The sequence below is a fragment of the Garra rufa genome, chromosome 2 (genome assembly GCF_049309525.1).
Source record: "Garra rufa chromosome 2, GarRuf1.0, whole genome shotgun sequence".
Classification (NCBI taxonomy): Eukaryota; Metazoa; Chordata; class Actinopteri; order Cypriniformes; family Cyprinidae; genus Garra; species Garra rufa.
Genome location: NC_133362.1, coordinates 18040196 through 18065206, shown reverse-complemented (window position 1 = coordinate 18065206; position 25011 = coordinate 18040196). Strand labels below are relative to the sequence as shown.

At 35.3% G+C, this 25011-nt stretch overlaps 4 protein-coding genes across 4 annotated transcripts; 1 reads left to right on the top strand and 3 right to left on the bottom strand.

The window, feature by feature from the left end:
- Positions 1-1381: 1381 nt before the first annotated feature.
- Positions 1382-9695, bottom strand: snx5 (sorting nexin 5). The gene is made up of 13 exons (XM_073834926.1): positions 9554-9695; positions 8875-8979; positions 8451-8561; positions 8153-8274; positions 7948-8071; positions 7395-7490; positions 7179-7284; positions 7012-7087; positions 5546-5585; positions 5377-5463; positions 4702-4861; positions 4327-4412; positions 1382-2203 (listed from the first exon to the last, which is right to left on the bottom strand). The coding sequence occupies exons 1-13, from the start codon at positions 9587-9589 to the stop codon at positions 2153-2155; spliced, it is 1200 nt and encodes a 399-aa protein (XP_073691027.1). The 5' UTR covers positions 9590-9695; the 3' UTR covers positions 1382-2152.
- A 368-nt stretch (positions 9696-10063) lies between these two features.
- mgme1 (mitochondrial genome maintenance exonuclease 1) lies at positions 10064-12980 on the top strand. The gene is made up of 4 exons (XM_073834925.1): positions 10064-10728; positions 10804-11026; positions 11132-11264; positions 12711-12980. Exons 1-4 carry the CDS (start codon positions 10212-10214, stop codon positions 12849-12851), a joined length of 1014 nt encoding a protein of 337 aa, XP_073691026.1. The 5' UTR covers positions 10064-10211; the 3' UTR covers positions 12852-12980.
- LOC141325877 (uncharacterized) lies at positions 12943-19240 on the bottom strand. Its single transcript, XM_073834604.1, has 11 exons — positions 18911-19240; positions 18708-18815; positions 18499-18619; positions 18292-18421; positions 17786-18184; positions 17453-17461; positions 14415-14535; positions 14133-14249; positions 13925-14033; positions 13699-13825; positions 12943-13450 (listed from the first exon to the last, which is right to left on the bottom strand). The coding sequence occupies exons 1-11, from the start codon at positions 18983-18985 to the stop codon at positions 13054-13056; spliced, it is 1713 nt and encodes a 570-aa protein (XP_073690705.1). The 5' UTR covers positions 18986-19240; the 3' UTR covers positions 12943-13053.
- Positions 19241-20623: 1383 nt separating this feature from the next.
- On the bottom strand, positions 20624-22101 carry cst3 (cystatin C (amyloid angiopathy and cerebral hemorrhage)). Its single transcript, XM_073834924.1, has 3 exons — positions 21821-22101; positions 21080-21190; positions 20624-20996 (listed from the first exon to the last, which is right to left on the bottom strand). The coding sequence occupies exons 1-3, from the start codon at positions 22019-22021 to the stop codon at positions 20901-20903; spliced, it is 408 nt and encodes a 135-aa protein (XP_073691025.1). The 5' UTR covers positions 22022-22101; the 3' UTR covers positions 20624-20900.
- Between the last annotated feature and the right edge of the window lie 2910 nt (positions 22102-25011).

Sequence of the window (25011 nt, the reverse complement as noted above, 5' to 3'; positions counted from 1 at the left end):
ATAAGAGATCCATCTTTTCAACCTGAGGACAACTGAGGAACTCATTTGCAACTATTGCAGTAGGTTCAAATGCTCGCTGATGCTTCAGAAAGACAAGTAATTCTCAGTCCTGGAGGGCCGGGTGTCCTACAGAGTTTAGCTCCAACCCTAATCAAACACACCTGAACCAGCTTATCAAGGTCTTAATAGGTATACTTGAAACTTCTAGGCAGGTGTGTTGAGGCAAGTTGGAGCTAAACTCTGCAGGACACTGGCCCTCCAGGATCAAGTTTGATGACCCCTGCAATACATTAAGAGCTGGGGGGTGAAAACCTTTGGAATTTGAAGATCATGGTAAATGTAACTTTTGTCTTCTGGGAAACATGTAAGTATCTTCTGTAGCTTCTGAAGGGCACTAAATGAAAACAAAATACAAAATTTGGCAAGATAAAAATGCAATGAAATCTTCATTCTGTTCAAAAGTTTAACTGCTTAATGCAGTTTTTCCTTCTGAAGCGTCAGTGAGCGTTTGAACCTTCTGTAATAGTTGCATATGAGTCCCTCAGTTGTCCTCGGTGTGAAAAATGGATCTCAGAATTATAGTCATTGTTGAAAAGGGTTCAAATACACAAAAATGCTGAAAAACCAAAATATTTGTGGGACCTGAAAGATTTTTCTGAAGAACAGCAGGCAGTTTAACTGTTAAACAAGGAACTCATGAACAACTGTCACAAAAAAAAAACTGTTTTTAGACCTAACACTCAACATCTGATATGTCAGATCTCATAAAAATCAGGTTAAAAAAAGACATTAAAAGCCACAAAATGGGAAAGCAGGGCATATTTATTTTCATTATTGCAAGCTTTCATAAAAATGATGATACTCCATATGAAAAACCTTTTTTTTCGATACAATCATTTATAAAAATTTGTCTTCTCTGAGACATGATTGTAATAGTGCTTTTACAAAACAATCTCCATAATCAGTAAAGTTACATCTTTTTGTGGTTTTACATAAAACCAAATTTTACACACATTTTGGTCCAATTTAAATGTAGCGAGACTAACCTGTTAGTAACAACATCGAGAGAAAAGATTTAGTCTAGTAAAAAAATACATTTGAATAAGGAATGCTGATTTATATTTAATAGTGAAAAGACATGAAGGCAAACTATTAAACTAATTTAAGTAAAACTTAAATCGGTGGCATTGTAGAGTCCGACTTCAGTCTTGAGAAAAGTATGAGTTTAGAGAAAACATGCAGCTCACTTGAGGGAAACAGTTTTTTTCTCACACATATATATGGAAGCACAATCTTATTCATGGCTGTGTAACCTTTACCATAAAAAACTCTGGACTCCACAAACTACTAATAGTAACTGAAAATTGAGAGTTGTGCGATTCTACAATTTAAAACAAAAATAACCAGATTCAATACAAAAAGTGCTGTTTTTGATCCTGGCAAAGGCTACTTTGACATAGAACTTGATTGTAAATTACGGCCAACATTTACATTTTTATCTAGTAAACTGTGACATATTGCGTTGTGTCTTCGGATGAAGCTTGACTAAGTAGAAAAATGTTACAAAGAAAGATACCTTAAGTATTCCATGCCACATAACACGTCTCGGGTTTATACTGCTCTGTTTGTCGTCACACGTCAAGTTTACGTAATAGTTCATGATTAGTATGCATCAGCTTTCCTGTGTGACAGCAAAAGCAGATTAATCACATTTAAAGGTACAAAATTGCAGTCATAATCAAAAGAAGATTGCTGAAATTATGTATTTTTTTATATCTGTCTGCATAATTTTAGCTAAAACATCTCATCTTGAAAACCTGAAATACTTAGAAAAAAGAAGGGGATGCTAACACAGAGATTGTGTTATTGATAAGTCCAATAAATTGGTATAGAGAGGTTTTGGGTGATGTTTACTGGCCTCAGTTTGGTGGCAAGATACTGGCAGTAAAAAGGGGCATGAGAGAAAAAAAAACAACTAGATAAAGTGTAAACATGGTTGACACATTGCTGGTGGTGGCGGCTTTCTTTCATGTTTTAGAGAGCTTACTGAACCACATTTCGGACATTTGAAGTAGGTGCATTCAGGTTCCCCTCTAATGGGTTGGTAACAACGCAAGGAGCTCAAGATGATCCAGTGACCTCATCATGTGGGTCAGTTGCTCTTGAGGATCTCAATGCTGCCCTGCAGAAGGGACACGCTGTTCTGTAGTGAGTTTACAGAAGAGAGAACACAATAGAGACAAGAGAGAGAGAACAGATGGAAGAAAGTCACTATGTTGGGCCAAACCACATTAAAAATCAAGGTTTTCATGCCTATTAACTAAATGACTTTCCATGTCTATCATGATTGCTATAAGGGTGTTTAAAATTTTTAAAAAATTAGTTTTAAAAAGCCAACTGCACTCAAAAAAAGCAATTGCCAGTTGCTAGAAAAATGTAAGCTACTGTTCAAATGTTTACAGAAATGTAAATGTTTACATTTAAAATCACTGTTTTCTATTTAAATGTAATTTATTCCTATGATTTCAAAGCTGAATTTTTAGTATCATTACTCCAGTCACATGATCCTTTGGAAATCATTCTAATATTCTGATTTGCTGCTCAATAAACATTCATTATTATTATTATGTTGAAAACAGCTGAGTAGAATCTTTTCAGGTTTCTTTGCTGGATAGAAAGTTCAGATGAACATTTATCTGAAACAGAAATGTATCATCACTTTTGATCAATTTAAGGCATCCTTGCTAAATAATGGTATAGAATAGTATAGTGTATAATGCTACAAAAGCTTTTTGTTTCAGATAAATGCTTATCTTTGTATCTTTCTATTCATCAAAGATTCCTGAAAAAATTTCCTGATCTGTTTTAAATATAAAAAAAGTTTCTTGAACATCAAATCAATATATTAGAATGATTTCTGAAGGATCATGTAACACTGTAGACTGGAGTAATGATGCTAAAAGTTTAGCTTTGATCACAGGAATAAATGACATTTTAAACTGACTATTCCTTTTTAAAAAAAAAAAAAGGTTTTCATTTAATTTGAAAAGGGTTTTCCAAGGCTGCATGATTTATATTAAACCCTTTGTTCAATTGTTTATAATACATTAAGCATTTCAACAGTTTTGTGCAATAAAACCATATGATTTCTTGTTTTTGATTCTTTATTTGAAGGAATTATTATTGCCTCATTGTTATTATATATGTATTTTAATTCATTTTAAAGGCTATATTGTTTACTTGCATCTATTTTTATTACCACAAAAAAATTAATTATAATTATAGGGCCCTACGAAATCCAATTTATTATTCATTTTTTTCCTTTTTTAATTTTTCCTATACTCTGTTTTAATGATTAAATACATTTGTTTAATCAAATAGCCTGTTTAATTGAGTTTTACAGTTTTATTTTTACTAAATTATTTTCCATTACCTTTCTGGATTCCATTTTAATGGTTTCATTCAATTTTAATAATCAAAAGCATCTCCAAGTAATTGATTTTATTAAAAATAAAATGTTCTTAAGAAACAGAGATTTTTTTTGTGGGAAATTAGTAGTTTAGATTCACCGATAAATTAGTCAACAGAATAAATCGATATAAAAATAGTCGTTAGTGGCAGCCCTAATATTACTGCTTTTTGGCTCAAATAAATGCAGGCTTCCCAGCAAGCAATAGTCGTCATTTCACCGTCTGGGTTAACTATAAACCCAATATAGTCCGGCTATGTGTAACCCACTTCCAGCCCAAATAACCTTGAATTTGGTTGCATGCCATTTTTTTGGCAAAATAACTAGTTAGATGTATGATATTCCATCCTGTAAGCAAACTCAGCAATGTTTACAAGGTTTTATGGTTTATTTATTTTTATTTTTTTTTAATTGATGACTAGTCTAATATTGGGATATGTTTAGCCTAGACGTCTGGGCTGTGTTTTCACGGCTAATAGACGTCTTTTAGACCAAAAATTGCTTGCTGGGTTGGTGAGCATAAAGGTGTTCTTTGAAAAACATTAAAAATGTTACGGTTCAAAAACTTTTGACTGGTAGTGTACAGTACAGTATTAATATTACAGTAAAAAAAATTTAAGCAAAAACTACCAAGATTTCTTAGAAAACAAGACTTAATATCTTAAGTAATTTTGCTTCTGAAGTGAAATGAACTTAATTCAAGAATGTTTAGATATTTGTACTAGAAAACAAGACAAAAATACTAAAAAAAACATTTTTGCAGTGTGAAATTCTCTGATGTTACAAGGTTATCCATAAGAACACATGAACAATGCTGAAAAAACATGTAATGACACACAACACTTCAGCCTCCTCACCTTGGCATGTTTTATTTCCAGCTCAGTCATCTCGATTAAGTTCTTACGGAAGGCCACTACACGCCTTGCCTTAAAACTGGTTAGCTCTACAAACACAAGAAATTAATGTTAAAATGTAAGGCACAGTTCACCCAAAACTGATAATTAAACCACTTTGATGATACAGTTTTTCAACAACATTCTTCAACATTTCTTTGTAATTTACTGTCTTACCAGGCACAATAGTAACAGTTCACAGATAGCTCCTTGCAGGATTAAACCTACAGTCTTTTGGCTACCAGCCCAGACCATATTAACATTTCATATACTATAAACTCAGACCATCAGTGTAATTCAACAAGGTTATTAGACAGCTAAATAAAATTAAGTTTTGACCTTTCTTGCCAGACGCGGAGAGCTTGTCAAACTTTTGCAGACACTGCTTCTGGTTTTCCTCAGCCTGTGCGATGTCCTTACCCTTCAGACGAGCCTTGTCGAGAGCTTTATTAGAGTTCTCGTAATCCGCAAGTGCCCGTGCACGTCTATACAACAGGTCCTGAAAGAAGTGATGGAATGCATTATTGCTCAATGTATAATCGGGACAAATCAATGTATTTAAGAGTTGCTAGTGAACAATGACCCAGAGTGGTCAGCCAAATGTGAGCACTTTTTACAAAGAGGCAGGCAAACTACAGTATAAAATATCTTAGATTAAAAAGAAAAGTCTCTTCTGCTGACCAAGCCTGTATTTATTTGATACAAAGTACAGCAAAAACAGTACAATTTTTAAATATATGCTGAAAATTTAACTTTGATCACAGGAATTAAACTATTTAAAACTGCACTGTTTTGGTGTACTTTGGATCAAATCCATGCAGGCTTAGTGAGCAGAAGAACTTTTGACTGGTAGTGTACATGTCTGATTGAGGGGTATAAAAACCCTAGGCAGCTGGTAAAACTGAGGCATTCACAACACAAATGTAGTAGGCAAAAATATGAACTGTACAATCTAATGCATGTTATCAATGCAGCATTATGTGACTAAAATAACACAAACAGTGAAGGTGTCACCTTAGCCGCCTGGATGTCTCTTGTGTAGTATCTCAACAATTCTGTTAGCTTGAGCTCCTGGTCCGATGCCACCCTGTCCTCTACTTTCTGCAAAACACACACACTTGTGATCTTATGAAATTAAATTAAAATTTAAGTTAGGTAAGATAGCAACTACAGAGATACTCACTCTAAGCTTCTCAAAAACGTCAGTACATTTTTCTAAGTGCCTGAAAGAAGAAAACAAAGATTTAGTAAAAATGAGAAATATTATGTTAGTAAGCTTAAACAATTGCTTCTGGGCCTTGATGGTAATTACACTGCTGTCTATGCAGGATCAGAAAGCTCTCGGATTTCATCAAAAGTATTTTAATTTGTGTTTGGAACGACATCAGGGTGAGTAATTAATGACCCTTTAATCACTGCAATAATGATCAACGATCCTAGACTCTTCACTCTTTTTTGACCAGGTAGTGTGTAAAACACAGGGTTCGTACAGATACTGTAAAATTAAATTCAATAACTTTCAAGGACTTTTCAAGCACTACTTTTTTAAATTTATTTTAAGGAAATCAGGAATCTCACTTATCGAACAATGTCTTTCATTTCAAATTCTAAAAAAATGAAAAAGATAAATAAATAAATATACTAACAAAATAAAGTGAAGTGCATGCGAAGTATCACTACTAAAGTATACTACACTTTTATTATAGTATATGCAAGGTTAATTTTCTTGGGATTTGTATTTGTGTATGCTTTTTTTTTTTTTTTTTTTTAAATTGCTCCGAAATTCTGATCCAAAACAAATGATTTGCAAACCCACACTAAAATCCCAATCTAAAGCGAAAGATTTGCGAACTTGCTACGAAGCTCCAATCTAAATCTAATTATTAGAAGTCCCGATCTAAAAATGATTTGCGAACCATCATTTCCGATCAGGACTCGGATCACAGATCGCAAATCATTTGACTTAGGTTGAAACTTTGAGTGTTGTGAATCATTTAGATTTAGATCGGGACTTCAAATCACGTATCGCAAATCATTTGATTTAAATCATTCTATTTAAATAATTCAATTCGCGAAATGATTCATAAACCAGTTCCACTCCAAATCAAATGATTTGCAATATGCGTTTTGCAGTCTCAACCTGAAACTGTGCTTTAAAACAGTGAGTTATTTTGCGATGCAATGATTAAGCTGATTTGGGGTTTTGAAAAGCTCTGTTTCACCCATCACTACATGCTTTTTTAAATCGTTACAAGCTGTGACGAAATTCGAAAAAAGAATGGCTCATGTAATTTGATGTTTTTTTGCTAGTAAATCGCTTAAAGAAAATGATTTTGAATTGAATTTTGCGTAAAAAGATATGTGCTTATTGACTTAATTAAACATAGATGACAAATCATCTTTCAACAATTCAAGCACTTTTTAAGTACCTCTTCAGGAATATTGCTATTTTCAAGGGTTTTCCAGGCCTTACATTTCAAAAAGTCAAATTCAAGTACTTCAAGCACCTTGTACAAACCCTGAAAACAGTACTGACTGTTAAGTACTTGTATATAATTTCAGTATGCTCCTTATTGAATCAAACATTTAGTGCTCTTTACTAAACAGTGTCTTTACTGCAAACAGTATGAAATATAATGTATTTCTCACTTTTTAAAGGCAGTGTTGTTGTCTGCAGCAATGCTGTTCAGGGCCCCAGAAATGTGGTTATAATCATCAGCAACATCTTAGAAAAGAAAAACAATCTTTTTGTGAATATGATTATCTCTTAGCACTAATAAATAACCAGTTGATTCGTTTAGATGACATGGTCTCACTTTTGTGTGAACGCGTCATTTTCTCAGCCTTAGCAGTGGAATCTTTGATTTTACCAGAATAATCCAACAGAAAAGTTTTCTCCTGTTCAAAAAACTCATCGACCTCCTGCAAAGAGAAAGTTAGAAAACTGACATATCATGACATGGGACAGAACACTGCTGCCGTGTGTTGATAGGAATAAAACACACCCACAGAGAGTCGATTGACACACTGACCTTGACCCCTGAGATAAGGACCTCATCAGCAGTCTTTACCATGTTCTTAAAGAACCCACCAAACATTTCCTTGGCATTTTTCCTTCTCACGCTGAGCTAAACAACAACAAATGAGAGAAGGATTACAGAGTCAAGCACAATATGAACCGATCAGAAAGCAGAACCGTAATGTATCTTTGGCTAAGATCCAAAGAGGTCACTTGTCTATGTTATCAGTAAAACTGACACTTATCAGTGCAATACAAGACATACAGGTTATGGCTTTAAGAGTTTTAAGTGACTTTTCCTAAACATATGTGAATCAGCAAAAAAACAGTCCAGTCAGAGACAGTTTTTGCGCTGAAATAAGCAGGAAGTGCCCCTCAGAGTAATATCCTCTCATCCCCTCCCCCTTTATCTTCTGCACTCATCCTCTACTCTCTCTCCATTTGTGTATAAACTGCCAACATCGCAGCTTCACAGGAAATGTCAACTGCCAACAGTCCCTCTCACTGTCTCTCCGTTTCCTGGTCTGGGAAGAATAGGACTGGCCAAGACAAAACGGAAGGCTCACATCCTGGTCGTATTCCAGGAATATCTGGAAGTTTCTGTCCTTTCTGAAGATGGGGTGGGAGGAGAGTCGCTGAAGAAAAACTTCATGAACCTGCACGGTCTTCTTAAAAACAGCAAGATATTCCCTGAAAGGATGCAATGTTTTAAATATCAGTAATGCCACAACTGATCTGTAAATAAGTAAAAAAATTTAGAATTAAACTCACGCCTCAAGTTCCTGTTTCATTTTGGCATATTCTTCCTTTGTCATGCTTGATTCCCCTTCTCCCAATTTATGCATCTTCTCCCGCGGACCCTCAAAGTCAGGTTTTGGCGGGGCAGGAGGGATCTAAGGAATATGGTAAATGCAAGACAATTCAATTCAATGTAAGGCTTTTTGGCTATTCCAACAGTCTACAATGCAGACTGATGGTCAGTAGAGAAACGTTGTGGTTTGCATGTTGGCTGACAGAATGCCTGTTGCTGATCATAAATCTAGACAATATGAATATGGGTTTAACTTACAATGAAGCCAGCATATTCCTCAGTATCCACGATTGTGTCATGAAGCCAGATGAAATCTTCATGCTGTCGTGGCACAGAAAATTCCGGCTTCTGAAAGGAACTAAGCGTGGTCTGAGAGGAAGTGAAGAACAAATCGAAACTATGAGTCAAAGGCATACTGTCCTCCACTACTATGTTGAAAACAGCTGAGTAGAATTTTCTTTAGAGTTTCTTTGATGAATAGAAAGTTCAGAAGAACAGCATTTATCTAAAATAGAAATCTTTTGTAACATTATAAATGCCTTTATCATCACTTTTGATCCATTTAAAGCATCCTTGCTAAATAAAAGTACTAATTTCTAAAACTCTTTTGACTGGTAGTGTACATGAATGTGTGCAAGCTATAACTTATTTGAATGATTATAAATTTGATCTGTTGGCTCACCTTGGTGTGGACGGTAAATTTGACTTTGTCACGTTCGCAGAGGGCATCAGGTATATCAATGACGAGAGATGCATCATTGTTCAAGTCGACTGATACAGAGCGCACCTATATAGAAATATAATTTGTTGAAAACATAATTTTGTGAGCTTCAAACAAAGACTTAGAACCAAAGTTATGTCATGTCAAGTCTTTCTTTTCAACAGTTTTGGGGGAGGGGGGTACAAATATTTTATTCTCTTGTCTATTCATATGAACTCAGGTTCATGAGTGCAGGATTAAAACCATGTTAGTAAAGAAAACTTATTCTGTCACCTATCCCACATACTGTAGTTTGGAAAAGAAGTCAGAAAATTACAGAAAAGAGGCTACAGCAAATACAATACAACTACAAAACAAACACAACTGACTTATTGGCCAATATCACTACAGTATAATTAGTAGATAGATAAATAGATAGATACATACATAGCTAGATCTGACACGAATACAGTTTTCACACTGTATAATTGTGGAACAGCTAGTAAAGAGTTAACACTATCAGTGAGATTGACAAGCATACGATTACTCACTATAAAGTGCAAAGCAGAGCTGGGCGGTTAGTAAGCAACCGAGCAAGATGACTGCTTAACAGCAATTAATAAGCTTTATCTTTACAATAGAGCGATGTGACAACGCTTACCTTCTCCTTATCACTGTCCCCTGAGATAGAAGTCATGTTCAGGAAATCTTTCGCTTATTTTATCGTCTCTGGTTTGTACATTAAACTGTACTTTTAACTTTTCAACCGCAGCTCGCTGCTCTTCAGTCTGCACTTTCGCCTGTCACTGTGGACATCCGGCTCGAATATTATTCTGGCTGCGCTTCAAAATAAAAGTCTTTAATTGGTTGAATTTTGATTTCGACAAAACCCCGTAGAAAAAGAGCTTTGACCACCAGATGGTAGTAACGTGTTATAAAGCTTCGAGTGATTTCAATACAATAGTTTTATCTGAAAACGTGAACCTACTTATGAAACTAATGCGTTGGCTATGAATAAAATCAAGAGTATTTTCAAAGCCTAAACCAAAAACTTGCATTGTGGGAAATTGAGTTTTATGGGAAATTGTTAAACGTATTTTCGATGCAGTTCGAACTACAATTCCCACAATTCCCCAGTGGATCCAGTTCAAATTGCGCTCCATTTGAAACCGGGATGAAACAACCTCATGATCTCTAATCCACTTTAAAACTTTTTCGTTTATTTATTTTAATCTATCTGTCCGTTTTTTAAATCATGCGCAAATAGCCACAACAATACCAGCAGAAACAGGATAGGAACATCACGTTTGGCGACTACAATGCAAGTATTGAAGCTGGTAATACAATGCAAGTGTGTGAGATCAATGGGCTTCCCCTCTGGTCAGTTCTCGCGTGTGGATAACTTTTCAACCAGCTGTCAATGGCGAGCACGCAAAAAGGTCAGTCAGTACAGCACAGTGGACACAGAGCGGTACTCATCTCTGGTGCGAGAGGTGTTGTCCTCAAAAACCAGCTCCCAAACTCCTGAAAGCATCGACGATGAGGACTGTCAGCTGTACGGACCTATAATAAGATCCAAACCGCCTTCACAACAGCTTCACAAAGTACCTAAAAACCTGCATCCACTGTTAAATGAGGCCAAAGGTCAGTCGGAGTATGTCCCTGGACCTTTGGCTCGAATAACATTAAAGAGGGACTCTAATAATACATCTATACCCAGCGTGACCCGAATCCTTCAAAAGACCATGCCACCTGACCAAGCCTTTTACCTGGAAAGATGGAAGAGAAGGATGATTGCTGAACTCGGAGAGGAAGGGTTTCGCGAATACAGCTCGAGTAAGAATAATTATTTTATTCATTACTGCTTTTTAAAAGAACTACAGCTTCTAATACCTCTGTGTGTTGTTTTAGACCTTTTCAGACAAGGAAAGCTGTTTCATGCTGCCATTGAGGACACTTTTACCCAGGAAACCCCTTCAAAGGAGGACCACGAGTGTCCAGCAGAGGTGTCTGGATATGTAGAGAGTGTATCCAATGTACTGAATGATATAACAGGAGTTAGAGCTATTGAGAGTGCTGTGCATCATTCTGCATTACAGTACCTTGGTATTGTAGATTGCGTTGCCCAATACAAGTGAGATTCATTTAGTCATTATCATCGCACATCATTAACTTTTTAATGGATATGAATGCATAGATGTGTTATGTTGAATTATAAATCGTATCTGCTTTCATACAGAGGTTCATTGTGTGTCATTGACTGGAAGACGTCAGAGAAGCCTAAGCCCTCCCTTCGCCACACTTATGACAATCCGTTACAAGTAGCTGCATACATTGGAGCTTTAAACAGTGACCACAACTACAACTACCAGGTAAACATTACTATGACACATTTTACACTTGGTATTAGGGGTGGGACGATACAGGTAACTCACGATTCAATTCTGTGGCGATATGTGGCCCATGATAATGATAATATCACGATTCGCAAAATCTACGATATTCAATATATTGGAAGAAATTTCATCAACGATATATCACGATATATGTGACTGAAAAAGAAAAAAATACCCATAATAAGGAAATCTTATGCATTTATTAATGCCAACATTTACAACATTGTGCAAAGAAATATGCATTTTCATAATAACTCACTTCCTCCTGGTCTTAAATGTAAACGCTGTACAACTAGACAGATAAAAGTACATGAACATTAATTAACATGTGTAAACCATGATACTGAAACGTCAGTAGTAAGTTACTGTAAAGTGCTTTATGTTAACCTGGACAGTGGACACATCAAGGCATATTCTTCTTGAAGAACACTAATTGATCAGCTTGCTCAACTAGCGGGTGGGTCTTTGATTTGTTTTTCATTATTTTCCGCCATTCTTCTCGTTCTCTTTTTTCTGCGCTTCTTCTCTGTTGTTGTTAGTTAACTTGTGTTCTTCACTGGCCGCTGCTTCCGCCACTTTACCCCTATTTACTCGAGCACCGCCCCCCTCAAACAGAATGGTAGATATTGGGTAGTGACAGTGACAACGGGTAAATTAATCATTTTGTGTTGTAATTAAATATCGATATTGGCCGTTAGCGTATCGATTATTTATTACGACAGAGAGCACAACAATATATTTCAATATCGATTTTTTTCCCCACCCCTACTTGGTATAGAGTGTTTTTACGATCCGCCATTAGTCGGCCTTATTGGCGGCATTAAACGTAAACAGTGCCACTGAACCGAATGAAAACTTGCATATTTTGCTCATTTTTGTTGCTGAAAATGGTCAATTATTGTCATGTTTTGGGCAGTACTAATCGGTCAGACTGGGAAAAATATTTGGAGTACTAAAGACTGCCAAAAGTTATAACAAATCAAGGAGAAGAGTGCAAATATGTTTGTAGTTGGCCAAACTGAACCAGGAATTCCAGGACAAGAATCTTGACAAAATTTGTGTTTGCTCTTATTTCCGGACAGGTATGCGAAATATTAGGCTAATATCTTAATTAATACAGCGTGTATGTATCTTTACCATCTATTAACTTTAGTTTGTCAAAATATTTCCTGCTTACTAAGTCATTCTCTATATGATTTGGCAGCTTCCACACATTTTTTCCATGATTTAGACAGCATATATCAGCAGAACTATGTATTTAGTAATAGATTAACCGTGCAATCCATGCTCTTTACATCTATGTATTTTGGCTCCCTGACAAATTGCTTTTGTTCCTCTTTTTTAAGTTGCTTTGGATAGCTAAATGCATACATGCATTTTCCATTGAAGTCTTCCATTTTACAGTATGTCATTTATCTACAGGTAGAAAACGGCCTTATTGTGGTGGCCTACAAAGACGGATCACCCGCACATACTCACTTCTTGAACTCCGAGCAGATTATGGCATTCTGGGAGAAATGGCTGCTTCGACTAGAAGAACATGCGGAAAAATTACTAGTATAACAAATCTAGCTAATTCTACACAATGTGTAATTTGACTGTAAATGTTTTGCATTTGATACAAATAATAAACGGTTGTGTTTTACACATTTTATTCACAGAATGAGTTATTTAGAATTAATATAAAATTGTGGCCTTGTTAAAAGTAAAAAAAAAAAAAAACAGCTTTTACACAGTTGTAACTAGCTGCTCTGATGGGACCCAATTACAAATCATTAAAGACAAACCAGGCTGCCCTATAATCTGGTTCTTCTGTGAAACCCAGGCTTGTGAAGAGGCTGAAAGATAACTTGTTCTCTTCCTCTACAAAACAGTACACTGGATAACCCTGAGAGTGGAGTCTCTTTGCCATAACAGTGACCAATGCTTTTGCATAGCCTTTTCCTCTGTGTTCTGGAAGGGTGTACAGCATTCCCATTGCACAGGAGGGATAATTTAATATCCATGCTACTGGTTGACCATCTGAGTCCAGGACACAACAAGATGGGAAGTTCAAAATCATATTCTTAATCATTAGTTTGCTGTCTTCACAGCCAAACTTCCAGCTACGGTTGACTAGCTCAAGATGAGACTCATTGAGAGAAGACAGCTTCAGTGATGAACTGTGGGGAAAAAGGAAAAGTCAGAACTGAATGAATACAATAAGCATAACTTTTTTTTTAAAATCAAAAGTACTGTATTTTGTTTCATAATATTTATTCTTAAGTATTTAGTACTAGGTTACATGTTTCAGTTGCAGTGCTTGTAGTCAGTGACATATTACTGCAATGTAGCATGGCTAAAACTATGACCTGTCATAAAATGGTATGTTTGCAGTATGACGTTAATGATTAAAGTTGATATACTTCACCTATCAACTTGTAAAAGGTTTGATGGATCTCGAAGAACCAACAAGTGGCACACAGCTTCTTTCTTCATAGGTACACTTCTGTTTACTGCCACAACTTCCAGCATCTTCTCATGATGAAGCTCAGCAGCTTGAGATGGTTTACAAAGGAACATGTGTTTAAGACCTTTAAAATTATCAGTGATTCATACTAATGAAAAAAAAAAAAAAAAAAAAAAGAGAGAAGTACCCAAGCAAATAAACATCTTCCAATCAATGACATCTGCATGTGTCAGCAGGTCTCTGAGGTAGACATCGTTTTTTGAAAACAGAGTCACGTCTTTAAAAAGGTCTCCCTTCTGTAAATAAATAAATGAATAAAAAAGGACTGTTGAACCCCTCATTAATCATTGTTAAACATACACCCAAACATTTATATTTCACAATATTGCTGATACCTCATGGAATTCTGGTTTAATAAGTAAAACTCTGAACTCTGGCCACTGGTCAACAAGCACACTAACAGGGTCAGCTCTCTGTCCATTCCTATTGAGTTGGAAAATACATCCATATGCCTGCATATATTCACGGAAAAAACAAGACCAAATTAAATGTTTGCAAAAGCCTACAGAACAATAAAACGTCACAAATAATAACTTACTGCAGCATTCTACGAATTTTAACGGAAGCAAACATGACCATTGTAAAGTGTGATACTTTATAAGCAAACGCCTTCAAACCTGCAGCGACTGTGGGAAGTAGTTTTTAAGATCTACTTCCAGGGTCTCCAGATCCTCTGTAGTCAGCTGACGCATTTCGAGGTGTCCGCTCGAGCAACCCCTTTTCACTTGTGTCGCTCGTTGTCAGTGTCTTTATATTGCTAGCAGTGCTTTTAAAAGGCAGGTTTTCAAAAGACCCAGTACGTGGGTTGGTAGGCAGGGGTTGCGGGTCAAGGTTTGTATAAGTTAGAGTAGAGAGTGTTAAAGTCCTCATGCATTCGTTGTATGAGTCTGGAATAGCGCCCCCAAGTAAAACCGTTCCCGGAACCTTTGCTTATTTGCTTTTCAAGCGTTATTTATATATATATATATAAAAAAAAGACATGATTAAAACACCTGTACTTGAGAGATCACATGAGAAAAACATTTTTTGCGCTCCAGATTAAATCTTCTGCAGATATGAGTTCTGTGTCAGAGCAATTAAACAAATTAAAATATAATTTATTAAATTAGTAGTAGTTGAAAAAACCAGCTAAAACCAGCCTAGGCTGGTTGGCTGGTCTTAGCTGGTTTAAGCTGGAAATGGCTGGTTTTAGCTGGTCTCCCAGCCTGGCCAGGCTGGTCAGGCTGGTTTTAGCTGGTGGTTTCCCAGCCTGACCAGCTAAGACCAGCCTGACCAGCCTGGCCAGGCTGGAAAAATGGCCAAAACCCCTCTAAAACCAGCCTGCCTCCCAGCTATGACCAGCTAAAACCAGGCTGGTTGACCAGCTAAAACCAGCCAACCAGCCTAGGCTGGTTTTAGCTGGTTTTTTCACCAGGGAAGTGTGGGTTAAAGGGATAGTTCACCCAAAAATTAAAGTTCTGTTATTAATTAGGCTACTCACCTAGCCTGGAAAAAATCCATACCCTATTCTATTAAGATTAAGGGTCTGGCATCGAGCAATGAAAAGGGCCTAACTCGAGGGGCGGCACCAAGCATGCATTTGAAACTCTCACTGCACGCAATTGGATAAGGCCACGACCAATCACAACAATACACACACAGCGGCGCTAACTGATAGATTAAACTCTTACCGTATCCAGTCGGCAAAACACCAAAAACATCCTTCTTGCAAAGGAACGATTCCAGCGCGGTTTTCTGTTCCTCTTTTATATGAAAAGCCAAGTCTAACTCGTTCAATGTAGCGGCCAAAGCCGCATCTGTAGCCATCTTTCAATAGGTGCGTTCGACTTCATGCGGCGCTGAAAGAAATCGGCTGCCGCCTTACAAAACAATGCATTCTGGTAAGATCATTTGTCCGACTTTGATCGGCGCTGCAGCCGCCTTTCGATCACGTGTGCCATCAAAGTACCGTGAGAGCAAAACGAGACCAGCCGCAGAGGTCAGGCGCTGCAGTTGCTTAAAACCGGCTGCGAAAGCCTTGATGACGACACACTTTATTCTCATTGGTCAGATTATGTGACGACAAGACGGCGTGTGCTGCATGTTTTTTCTTAAAAAACTTCCTGTATGTAATCCATCTTTATATTGAATATCTGATATTCAAACAAAACAATAATGATGAAAATGAAGATTAGGCGATATGGTAAATATATATTCTTATTGTATAAGAGTTAAAGTTTGAAAAAAAAAAAAAAACTGGTCAACCAGAGGCCGTTTTTTAATGGATGTTGTGAGAGGCTTCACTACACTGAATAAACCGCTTATAAAAATTGAAAAATGTCCTATAGCTAACTAAAAAACCAAGATACAAATAATAAACATCATATTGCATTACATTAAAGTAAATCACATACTTGATATGATCAACAAAAAAGCAAAACGATTGTAGCCTATAGAATAAATGATAGGGTAACTTTTTTATTTTATTTATTTATCTTATCTAGTTTCATTTCTTATTTTTCTTTATTCCTTTTTTTTTTTTTTTGGTGTGTATGTTTGGAATACAGTTTCATCCTCTGTAAGTGTCCGACTTGACGGCCGTCTCTTTACTCCTCCTCCGACTGCAGAACTGCTTATGTGCAGTAACGTGCATCATTAGGCTCGTTTGAAATGAGCAAAATCTGCGCAGATTCGATCACCGTTGATCAACGCAAGCTGCATGCCGGTTGGAGCATGCCTATTCAGCCATCATCAGTGCTGTATAGAGTCACTTACCTCAAATAGTCCTTTGCTCAACTATTCTAAAGATTTCAGACGAAAGTTAGTGATATTAACAGTGGTTTACTTGTATAACGTTTTTAAATAGTTAATAATAAATAACGTTTAATCTCACATTTTCAAAAAATTATTGTAGTAAAAGCTGGCCAAGTATCCACCAACACTTCCAAAGACTGTGGTTTCCCTCTGTTCATAGTAAAACAAATCCATATACCTAAAAACAAAAAAGGTGTTTGATTTATTGCGACTGCAAAAGCATAAGAATGGCTACACGATTTGCCCCGACATTAAACAAACGCAGGCTACTCCTTTATGGACTTAGTAAGCAGGAGGGGGCACAATATTTTGACAAACTAAAGTTAAAAGATGGTAAATATATGTACGAGGAGTATTAATTCAGGTTCCTCAGTTTTTTGCACTCTTCTCCTTGATTTGTTATAACTTTTGGCAGTCTGTAGCACTCCAAATGTTTTTCCCGGTCCGACCATCTAGTACAGCCCAAAACATGACAATAATAGAACATTTTTAGCAGCAATAATCAGCTAAATATACAAGTTTCGCTTAGTGCCGCCAATATGGCCGACTGATGACGCATCATGAAAACACTCTATACATAAGTAAAATTTAGGATTAAACAAAATTGCAAAAAAAGAAAAGACAAAAAGGTAGCGGTGGAATAAGGTGTGCCAGTGGGTTAACTAATTTTATCTTGGGAGAAAAACAAAACAAAACAAAACTTAGCCCTATCAAAGAGAATCCAACCTTACAAAGAAAATTATTATGGATTTTCACTAAAACAAAAATTATGTGTTAAGATGAAACTGCAGCCACACAAAGTGTCTTGAGATTTATTTCACAACATTGAAATGTTACTTTCTAATGGGTGGTATAAAAATACCCACAGAAACTGAAAAAATATATAGTATACATGTAGTTATAGTCAGTTTGAAACAAAATGCAATCGTCTTTATTCTCTATTGTGATAAACAGTAGTCAACATTCGAAGTGGATAAAAAAAGTTCATCAAAAGTTGTCCTAAGATAAGAACGGGTATTCTTTTTGGTTTTAGGAAAAATTTGATGAAAGGTTTTGATCCAAGATTGAAATTGATAAAGATTGCAAGGCCACATAAATTAAAAATAATAAATAATTTGCAGTATTTCATTAAAAATCAGAATTGTCAATTTCTAGTTTTTTTCTATCAAACAGGAGTACTGATGAGTATTTACACTAATAATTGAATTCATACCAGGCAGCCCTATAAGAGGGGTCATCTGTAAAACCCAGGCTATGAAAAAGTTTGTAAGAAAACTGATTGCATTCTTCAATGAAACAATACACAGGATAGCCCTGAGAATGGAGCCTCTTTGCCATTGTGGTGATGAGGGCTTTGGCATAGCCTTTCCCACGATGCTCTGGCTGAGTGTACAAAATCCCCATGGCACAATAATCATACAACAGCACCCAGGACACAGGCTGGTTGTTCTCATCTGTAATGCAGCATGAGGGAAAATGCCTGATGAGATTCTGGATGTTCCTGTAACCTTTGTCATCCCCACCAAATTTCCAAGTCTTGTTAACTACATCGGCATGTGACTCGTTGAGCACAGACAATCTGGACTCAAGGTCACTGAGAAAGGAAGCAAAAATATAAAGGAAGGTTTATGCTTATGTTTAAATGCATCATATTGTAAAAAGGCACTTAATTAAAAAGCTTAATAAAAGTGACCATCTTACCTGGTAATGAGCTCAGGTAAATGACTGGGGTCTGTTAATGTCATAAGGTGCACCAAGGTATACCCTTTCATACTGATACCCAGGGAAGCAGCAATTTCCTTCAGCATTGGTGAATGACGTAGATCACATCCTAAAAATTAAAATAACCAGAAGTCATATTAATAATACAATGTAATGTATTTTAGGGAAGAAACAAGAAAGTCATACCTCCTATTAGGAAGTATGTGCTCCAGTCAATTGCATTTTCCACAGTCAACATTCTTCTTAAGACTTCCTCATCTGTGCTGTATAGAGTCACCTTCTTCCTGAAGTCATTTGCTCGACTATTCTAAAGATTTCAGACGAACATTAGTGATATAACAGAGGTTTACTTGAATAAAGTTTTTAAAAAGTAAAAAAAGGACGTTTAATCTCACACTTGGATCTGGTCGCACAATGATAGTGGTAAAAGCTGGCCACGTATCCACCAATGCTTCCAAAGTGTGTGGTTTCCCTCTGTTCATAGCGAAAACAAATCCATATACCTAAAAACCAATAGGTATTTGATTCAGTGTGACTGTAAAAGCATAACAAGCGCTACAGAGTTTACTTCGACATGAAACAAACGCAGGCTACTCACCTTTATGGATTTAGGCAGATGTGCATATAAAGTAGTCTCCGCTATTTTTAACTCATCTGAATTTAAAATTTTCATGTTTAAAAGTAAAACCAGTCTATAAAGCGAATGTGTTTTGCCAGAAGGATATTAAATATGTCTGATTCAGACTAGATTTAGAAGACGTAAACTTGGTGAAATATATAGGATACGATTTAACCTAGATTGACCAGACGTTCGGTTTTCCTCGGACAGCCCCGGATTTTGATGTCCTGTTCCTCATTCGAGGTGTTTTCAGAAATGTTCCCGTTTTATAAGCTCAACACACCCCTTAAATACAATACAAAAGCCCGAACAAACATGTTGCAAAAGCAATCGTAGAGTGTTTACTTTCACCAACAGAGGGCGATACAAGCTTCACTGATGACTTCGTCGTACATAGAACATATAACAGTTGAGGTAAAAAGTTTACATACACCTTGAAGAATCCGCAAAATGTTATTTATTTTACTAAAATATGAGGGACCATACAAAATGCATATTGTTTTTGATGCTTCAGAAGGAAACGCAATGCATTAAGAGCCCGGGGGTGAAAACATTTGAACAGAATGAAGATGTACATTTTTCTTATTTTGCCTAAATGTCATATTTCTTTTTTTTTAGTACTGCCCTTCAGAAGATACTTACATGTTTCCCAGAAGACAAAATAAATTAAATTTACCCTGATCTTCAAATTCAAAAACCATGTGTTCCTTCTGGAGCATCAGTGAGTGTTTGAACCTTCTGTAATAGTTGCATTTGGTCCCTTAGATGTCCTAGTGTGACAAAATGGATTTCAAAATGATAGTCATTGTTGGAAAGGGTTCAAATACACAAAAATGCTAAAAAAATAAAATAAAATAAGGAATTTGTGGGACCTAAAGAAGTTTTCTGAGAAACAGCAGGCAGTTTAATGGTTCAGGACACACAACAGACTCATGAACAACTATCACTAAAAACAAACAAACAAACAAACAAAAAAACAGCTGTGAATCATTCAGGTAACAACGAAGTATTAAAAATCAACATTTGAACAGGGTAATTTTTATTATTTTATTATTTTCTCTTGTGGACTATTTGTAGGCTAAACCTCTCTTATGTAAAATATCGTATTAAGGTCAGTACTAAATTAAAAATAACCTCTTATCCCTCTTAGTTTGGTAAAATATTTAACATTTTGTAGATTATGCAAGGTGTGTGTAAATGTTTGACTTTACCTGTATGTAGAACCCACAACAATTAAAAAAACAAAAACATACAAAAATATATTATCCCAGTTTTTTAATTCATAGATAAGATTTCAATTATATTTTGACCATGTCCCTGGTTTTAATTTCAGAAAACTTCTGCAATTTTAAATAATACATTTATTTATTTGTATTGCTGTCATGTCGGTCGTTTAATTAGTAACTATTATTGAAATATGATTTAAAAAAAAAACACCCTTAACATCATTCTTCATTTTGTGACAGAAAGGAAAAGTACGACTACAAAGTTGATCCGACTACAGTAATTGTGGCAAACAAAACATGATTGTTTTAATGCAGCAACTTTGCAGAGGTTTATTTCATGCACAGAAACGTGAGTGCAAGACTTATAAAATCATTCAATTAAAATCACTATTGTTTTAAAATGATTGTTTTCTTTTTATGTATAATAGTAATACATTTAACCAAATAAACACAGCATACAGACATATTGTGTTAAACTATTTTTAATAGTAAAGGATGAAATAATATATGCATTTCATCACTCAGAAATTCCAACAAATTGTAGCTTTTTCAGAACAATGGAGTCTAATGCGATTACGTGATCATGTGTTAGTGAAGCATTCTGATATCATGATTTGTTGTTGACAGGTTTTCAGGACAAATAAAATTAAAGTAAAAAGTAAGTAAAAACCTAAGGTTCAACATTATTACCAAAAGCAAGTAAAATTTATTGCTGCATGAATGTTAAAAAGCCCTAGACTAGACTAGTTTTCTTTCTTGCTGTCCAGACAGGTGTTCTCAAGGACTTTAATGAAGTTATCCCATGGCTTGGTCCAGACTGTTATATTGCACTCAGTGACCTTGAAGGAAAAGATAATCGAAATGAAAATCGAGAAATGTAAACAGATAATCACATGACTGCGAATTAGATAGTGTGTCTTACCCGTGCAAAACTGGGATCCTCATGAACGGTACACAGGTTCTGAACTCCACCCTTTCTGCAGCTGGTTCTGCCCATGTTCACAGTGAAGACGTATTTCAAGCCAGCAACAACCTGGAGTGTCAACCACAAACATGCTCAGACATAGTTGGGCCAACCCTTATGTAATGTGTCATGAAGACTGATGCTTAAAAGGAAGTGTGGCGCCCAAATTTTTTCTTAAAAAAAGTTTTTTAAGAAAAGCCACCACTGTCACAAAGTCTCAAGAAATCTCTCACAGTTTCAATATTTATTGAACATGTCTAGCAAATTGCATTTAAACAATCCTTTACTCTTCTACCAAATAGGAAACTCGTATTTCCTTATGTAGTCACTGGAACAAACTGCAATTGTTTGCTAATTAATTCTACGGTATATGGAGTTACTACAATAGTTATGATTTAAAAATATAGTAGTCACTACTTGACTACAGACTGGTAACATAAAATAACGTAGTTTTAACAAATAATTACTCAAACCAAAAAACATTAAATCAGTTTGTTATTCGTATACACCCCTTTGACTGCCAGTAATACCGATTAATATACTAAACAGGCCCGTTATGTCAGGAAAATCAGGTCTGATGACATGTCGTCATTCTTTAGTCACCATGACAGCGTTCTTGGAGGAACTTTGTCAATGAGTGTGAACTGTTCCCGGTATAAACGTCAAATAACAAACCAAATAAACGTTTAAAATACTTACTTGTTTTCGGGCCTTGACAACACTGGCAACCTCACTCACGTACGCATCATTGCTTTGTCTGTTGTACTGGGCCACTGCGAACTGTAACGCATTCTTAACGCCTTCCTCGTTAATGTCTGCGTCCTTAAAGCCTCCAGTCATTCCAGCGTTCGCCACGGCCAAAATCACGGCCAAAAACGGCACAATCATCTTAAAATACATGCTCAAACAGGATTATGTAACTCTCTCTGTCTTGATTCTTCCGTGTTATTTCGACAACCAAATCAGCGCACCGAGATTATATAAACAAAACGTCACTGTCCGGAGCTCTGCGTATAGAGGCGGGGCGTCGTGCCTCTACCAATCACAGTTTCAGGGAGAGGCAGTGGGTTGGGTAAGATTTATTGTTTTGTCTTTTTAATTTAATTACAGCACGTGTACGGAATATTCTTTATATTAGTCTTCCTCTTTACACATTGCAATTAACTGACATTGTTTTGTGGATAATTTCATTATATGATGGACGTTCTGAAGTGGGTTGAAATATCAGAATGTAATTTTTTCACAAAGCTAAAAGTCTGTTTTGTTATACAGTTGTTTTTATTTGTTCGAGATATTAAACAATGTCATTAAATTAGGGAATCTATTAAAAATACTGGAATTACTTAATCTTGGTTTATAAGTATTGTATTTGTTTCTTTGTTTTGTTTATTATTATTTATTTATCTGCTCCACCTACCCGATGTTTGTTGTAATTATTTGATTATGTTGGTTGTATACATTTGAATGTTTTTTTTATTTGAAGATAGTGCTGTCAAACCATTAATCGCGATTTATCCAAAATAAAAGTTTTTGTTGGCGTAATATATGTGTGTATACTGTGTATGTATATGTAAACACACACACACATTTATACACATATGCAGTATATATTTTGAAAACATTACTGTATATATTTTTATTCATATAATTTATATTATATACAAATATTTTTAATATATAAACAACATATTTTTTCTTAAATATGTACATACATGTGTGTGTATTTATACACCAGACACCAACATTTATGATGTAAACTAAAACTTTTATTTTGGATATGATTAATCGCAATTAATCTTTTGACAGCACAAAAAATAGTGCTGTCAAATGATTAATCACAATGAATTACATCCAATATAAAAGTTTTTGTTTACATAATATATGTGGGTGTATAGTTTTGTATATGTAAATACGCACACACACACACACACACACACACACACACACACACACACACACACACACACACACACACACACACACATGTTGGGTTTACATGTTTTATGGGGACATTCCATAGGCGTAATGGTTTTCATACTGTACAAACCGTACTTTCTATCGCCCTACACCTACCCTACACCTAAACCTAGCCCTCACAGGAGATTGTGCACACTTTTACTTCATCAAAAAAACTCATTGTGCATGATTTATAAGCCTGTTTCCTCATGGGGACCTGAGAAATTTCCCCACAAGGTCAAAATCTACTGGTATTCCTATCCTTGTGGGGACATTTGGTCCCCACAACGTGATGAATACCAGGTACACACACACACACACACACACACACACACACACACACACACACACACAGTATATATATTTAGAAAATATTTGCATGTATTTACATGCACTGTATATAGGCTATTTAAATTTATTAAAAAAAATAGTGCTGCAAATGATTAATTGCAATGAATCTCATCCAAAATAAAAGTTTTTGTTTACATAATATATGTGTGTGCATATAGTTTTGTATATGTAAATACACACACACACACACACACACACACACACACACACACACACACACACACACACACACACACACACACACACATACAGTATATATATATTTGGAAAATATTTGCATGTATTTACATGTACTATATATTTATATTTATACAAAAATAAAAAATAGTGCTGCAAATGATTAATCACAATGAATCTCCTCCAAAATAAAAGTTTTTGTTTACGTAATATGTGTGTATACTGTGTATAGTTATGTATATGTAAATACACACATATATACACACATGCAGTATATATTTATATATATATGTACTGTATATATTTTTATTCATATAATTTATATTATATACAAATATTTGTAATATATAAACAACACATTTTTTCTTAAATATGTACATACATGTGTGTGTATTTATACACAGTACACACACATTTATTATGCAAACTAAAACTTTTATTTTGGATGTGATTAATCGCAATTAATTGTTTGACAGCACAAAAAATGATTAATCGCAAAGAATTACATCCAATAAAAGCTTTTGTTTACATAGTATATGTGCGTATAGTTATGTCTATGTAAATACACACACACATACAGTATGTTTTGAAAATATTTGCATGGTTTTACATTTACTGTATATATTTATATAATTTATATTATATACAAATATTTTATTATATAAACAACATATTTTTTCTTAGATATATACATACATGTATTTATACACAGTACACACACATTTATTATGTGAACTAAAACTTTTATTTTGAATGATTAATCTCAATTAATCGTTTGACAACACAAAAATAGTGCTGTCCAAGGATTAATCGCAATGAATCACATCCAGTATAAAAGTTTTTGTCTACATACTATATGTGTGTATAGTTATGTATATGTAAATACACACACACACACACACACACACACACACACACACACACACACACACACACACACACACAGAACATATATTGCAAAATATTTATATGTATTTACATGTATATATTTATATTCATATTTTAATATATAAACACATTTTTCTTAAATATATACATGCATGTGTGTGTATTTATTTATAAATAATAAATATACACAGTGTTTTGGATGCAATTAATTGTTTGACAACACTAAATTTATAAAAAAAAAAAAAAAACATTTTAAGATAATTAATATTAAGCCTAATTGAATTACCAGTCTTCACAATTCAAATGAGCCCATCTGCTTCAGCCAGTGTCTACATCTTTGTAAACCAGAAAAAGCACATTCATACAGAATCAGGTCTTTGCGAGTATTTTAACTCACTGGGTAAACAGGGTTTTAACCTCATGCAAACTCACAGTGATGATTACCGTAAGTCAGTGGCCTGGTATTTTTTTCAAAGCACTTCCGATTACCATTCCAAGCTTGCAGTTTCTCTAGCTTT

Coding starts and splice junctions, on each gene's coding strand:
- snx5 (XM_073834926.1), bottom strand. CDS start 9,589: ATGACTTCTATCTCAGGGGACAGTGATAAGGAGAAG. Junction 8,562..8,874: donor AATTTACCGTCCACACCAAG/GTGAGCCAACAG, acceptor ACTTCCTCTCAG/ACCACGCTTAGTTCCTTTCA. Junction 5,464..5,545: donor ACGTTTTTGAGAAGCTTAGA/GTGAGTATCTCT, acceptor TGTGTTTTGCAG/AAAGTAGAGGACAGGGTGGC.
- mgme1 (XM_073834925.1), top strand. CDS start 10,212: ATGCAAGTATTGAAGCTGGTAATACAATGCAAGTGTGTGAGATCAATG. Junction 10,729..10,803: donor GTTTCGCGAATACAGCTCGA/GTAAGAATAATT, acceptor GTGTTGTTTTAG/ACCTTTTCAGACAAGGAAAG. Junction 11,027..11,131: donor GATTGCGTTGCCCAATACAA/GTGAGATTCATT, acceptor GCTTTCATACAG/AGGTTCATTGTGTGTCATTG.
- LOC141325877 (XM_073834604.1), bottom strand. CDS start 18,985: ATGAAAATTTTAAATTCAGATGAGTTAAAAATAGCGGAGACTACTTTA. Junction 18,816..18,910: donor ATCTGCCTAAATCCATAAAG/GTGAGTAGCCTG, acceptor ATTGGTTTTTAG/GTATATGGATTTGTTTTCGC. Junction 18,422..18,498: donor CACATACTTCCTAATAGGAG/GTATGACTTTCT, acceptor TTTAATTTTTAG/GATGTGATCTACGTCATTCA.
- cst3 (XM_073834924.1), bottom strand. CDS start 22,021: ATGTATTTTAAGATGATTGTGCCGTTTTTGGCCGTGATTTTGGCCGTG. Junction 21,191..21,820: donor TTGTCAAGGCCCGAAAACAA/GTAAGTATTTTA, acceptor TTGACACTCCAG/GTTGTTGCTGGCTTGAAATA. Junction 20,997..21,079: donor AGGATCCCAGTTTTGCACGG/GTAAGACACACT, acceptor TTTTCCTTCAAG/GTCACTGAGTGCAATATAAC.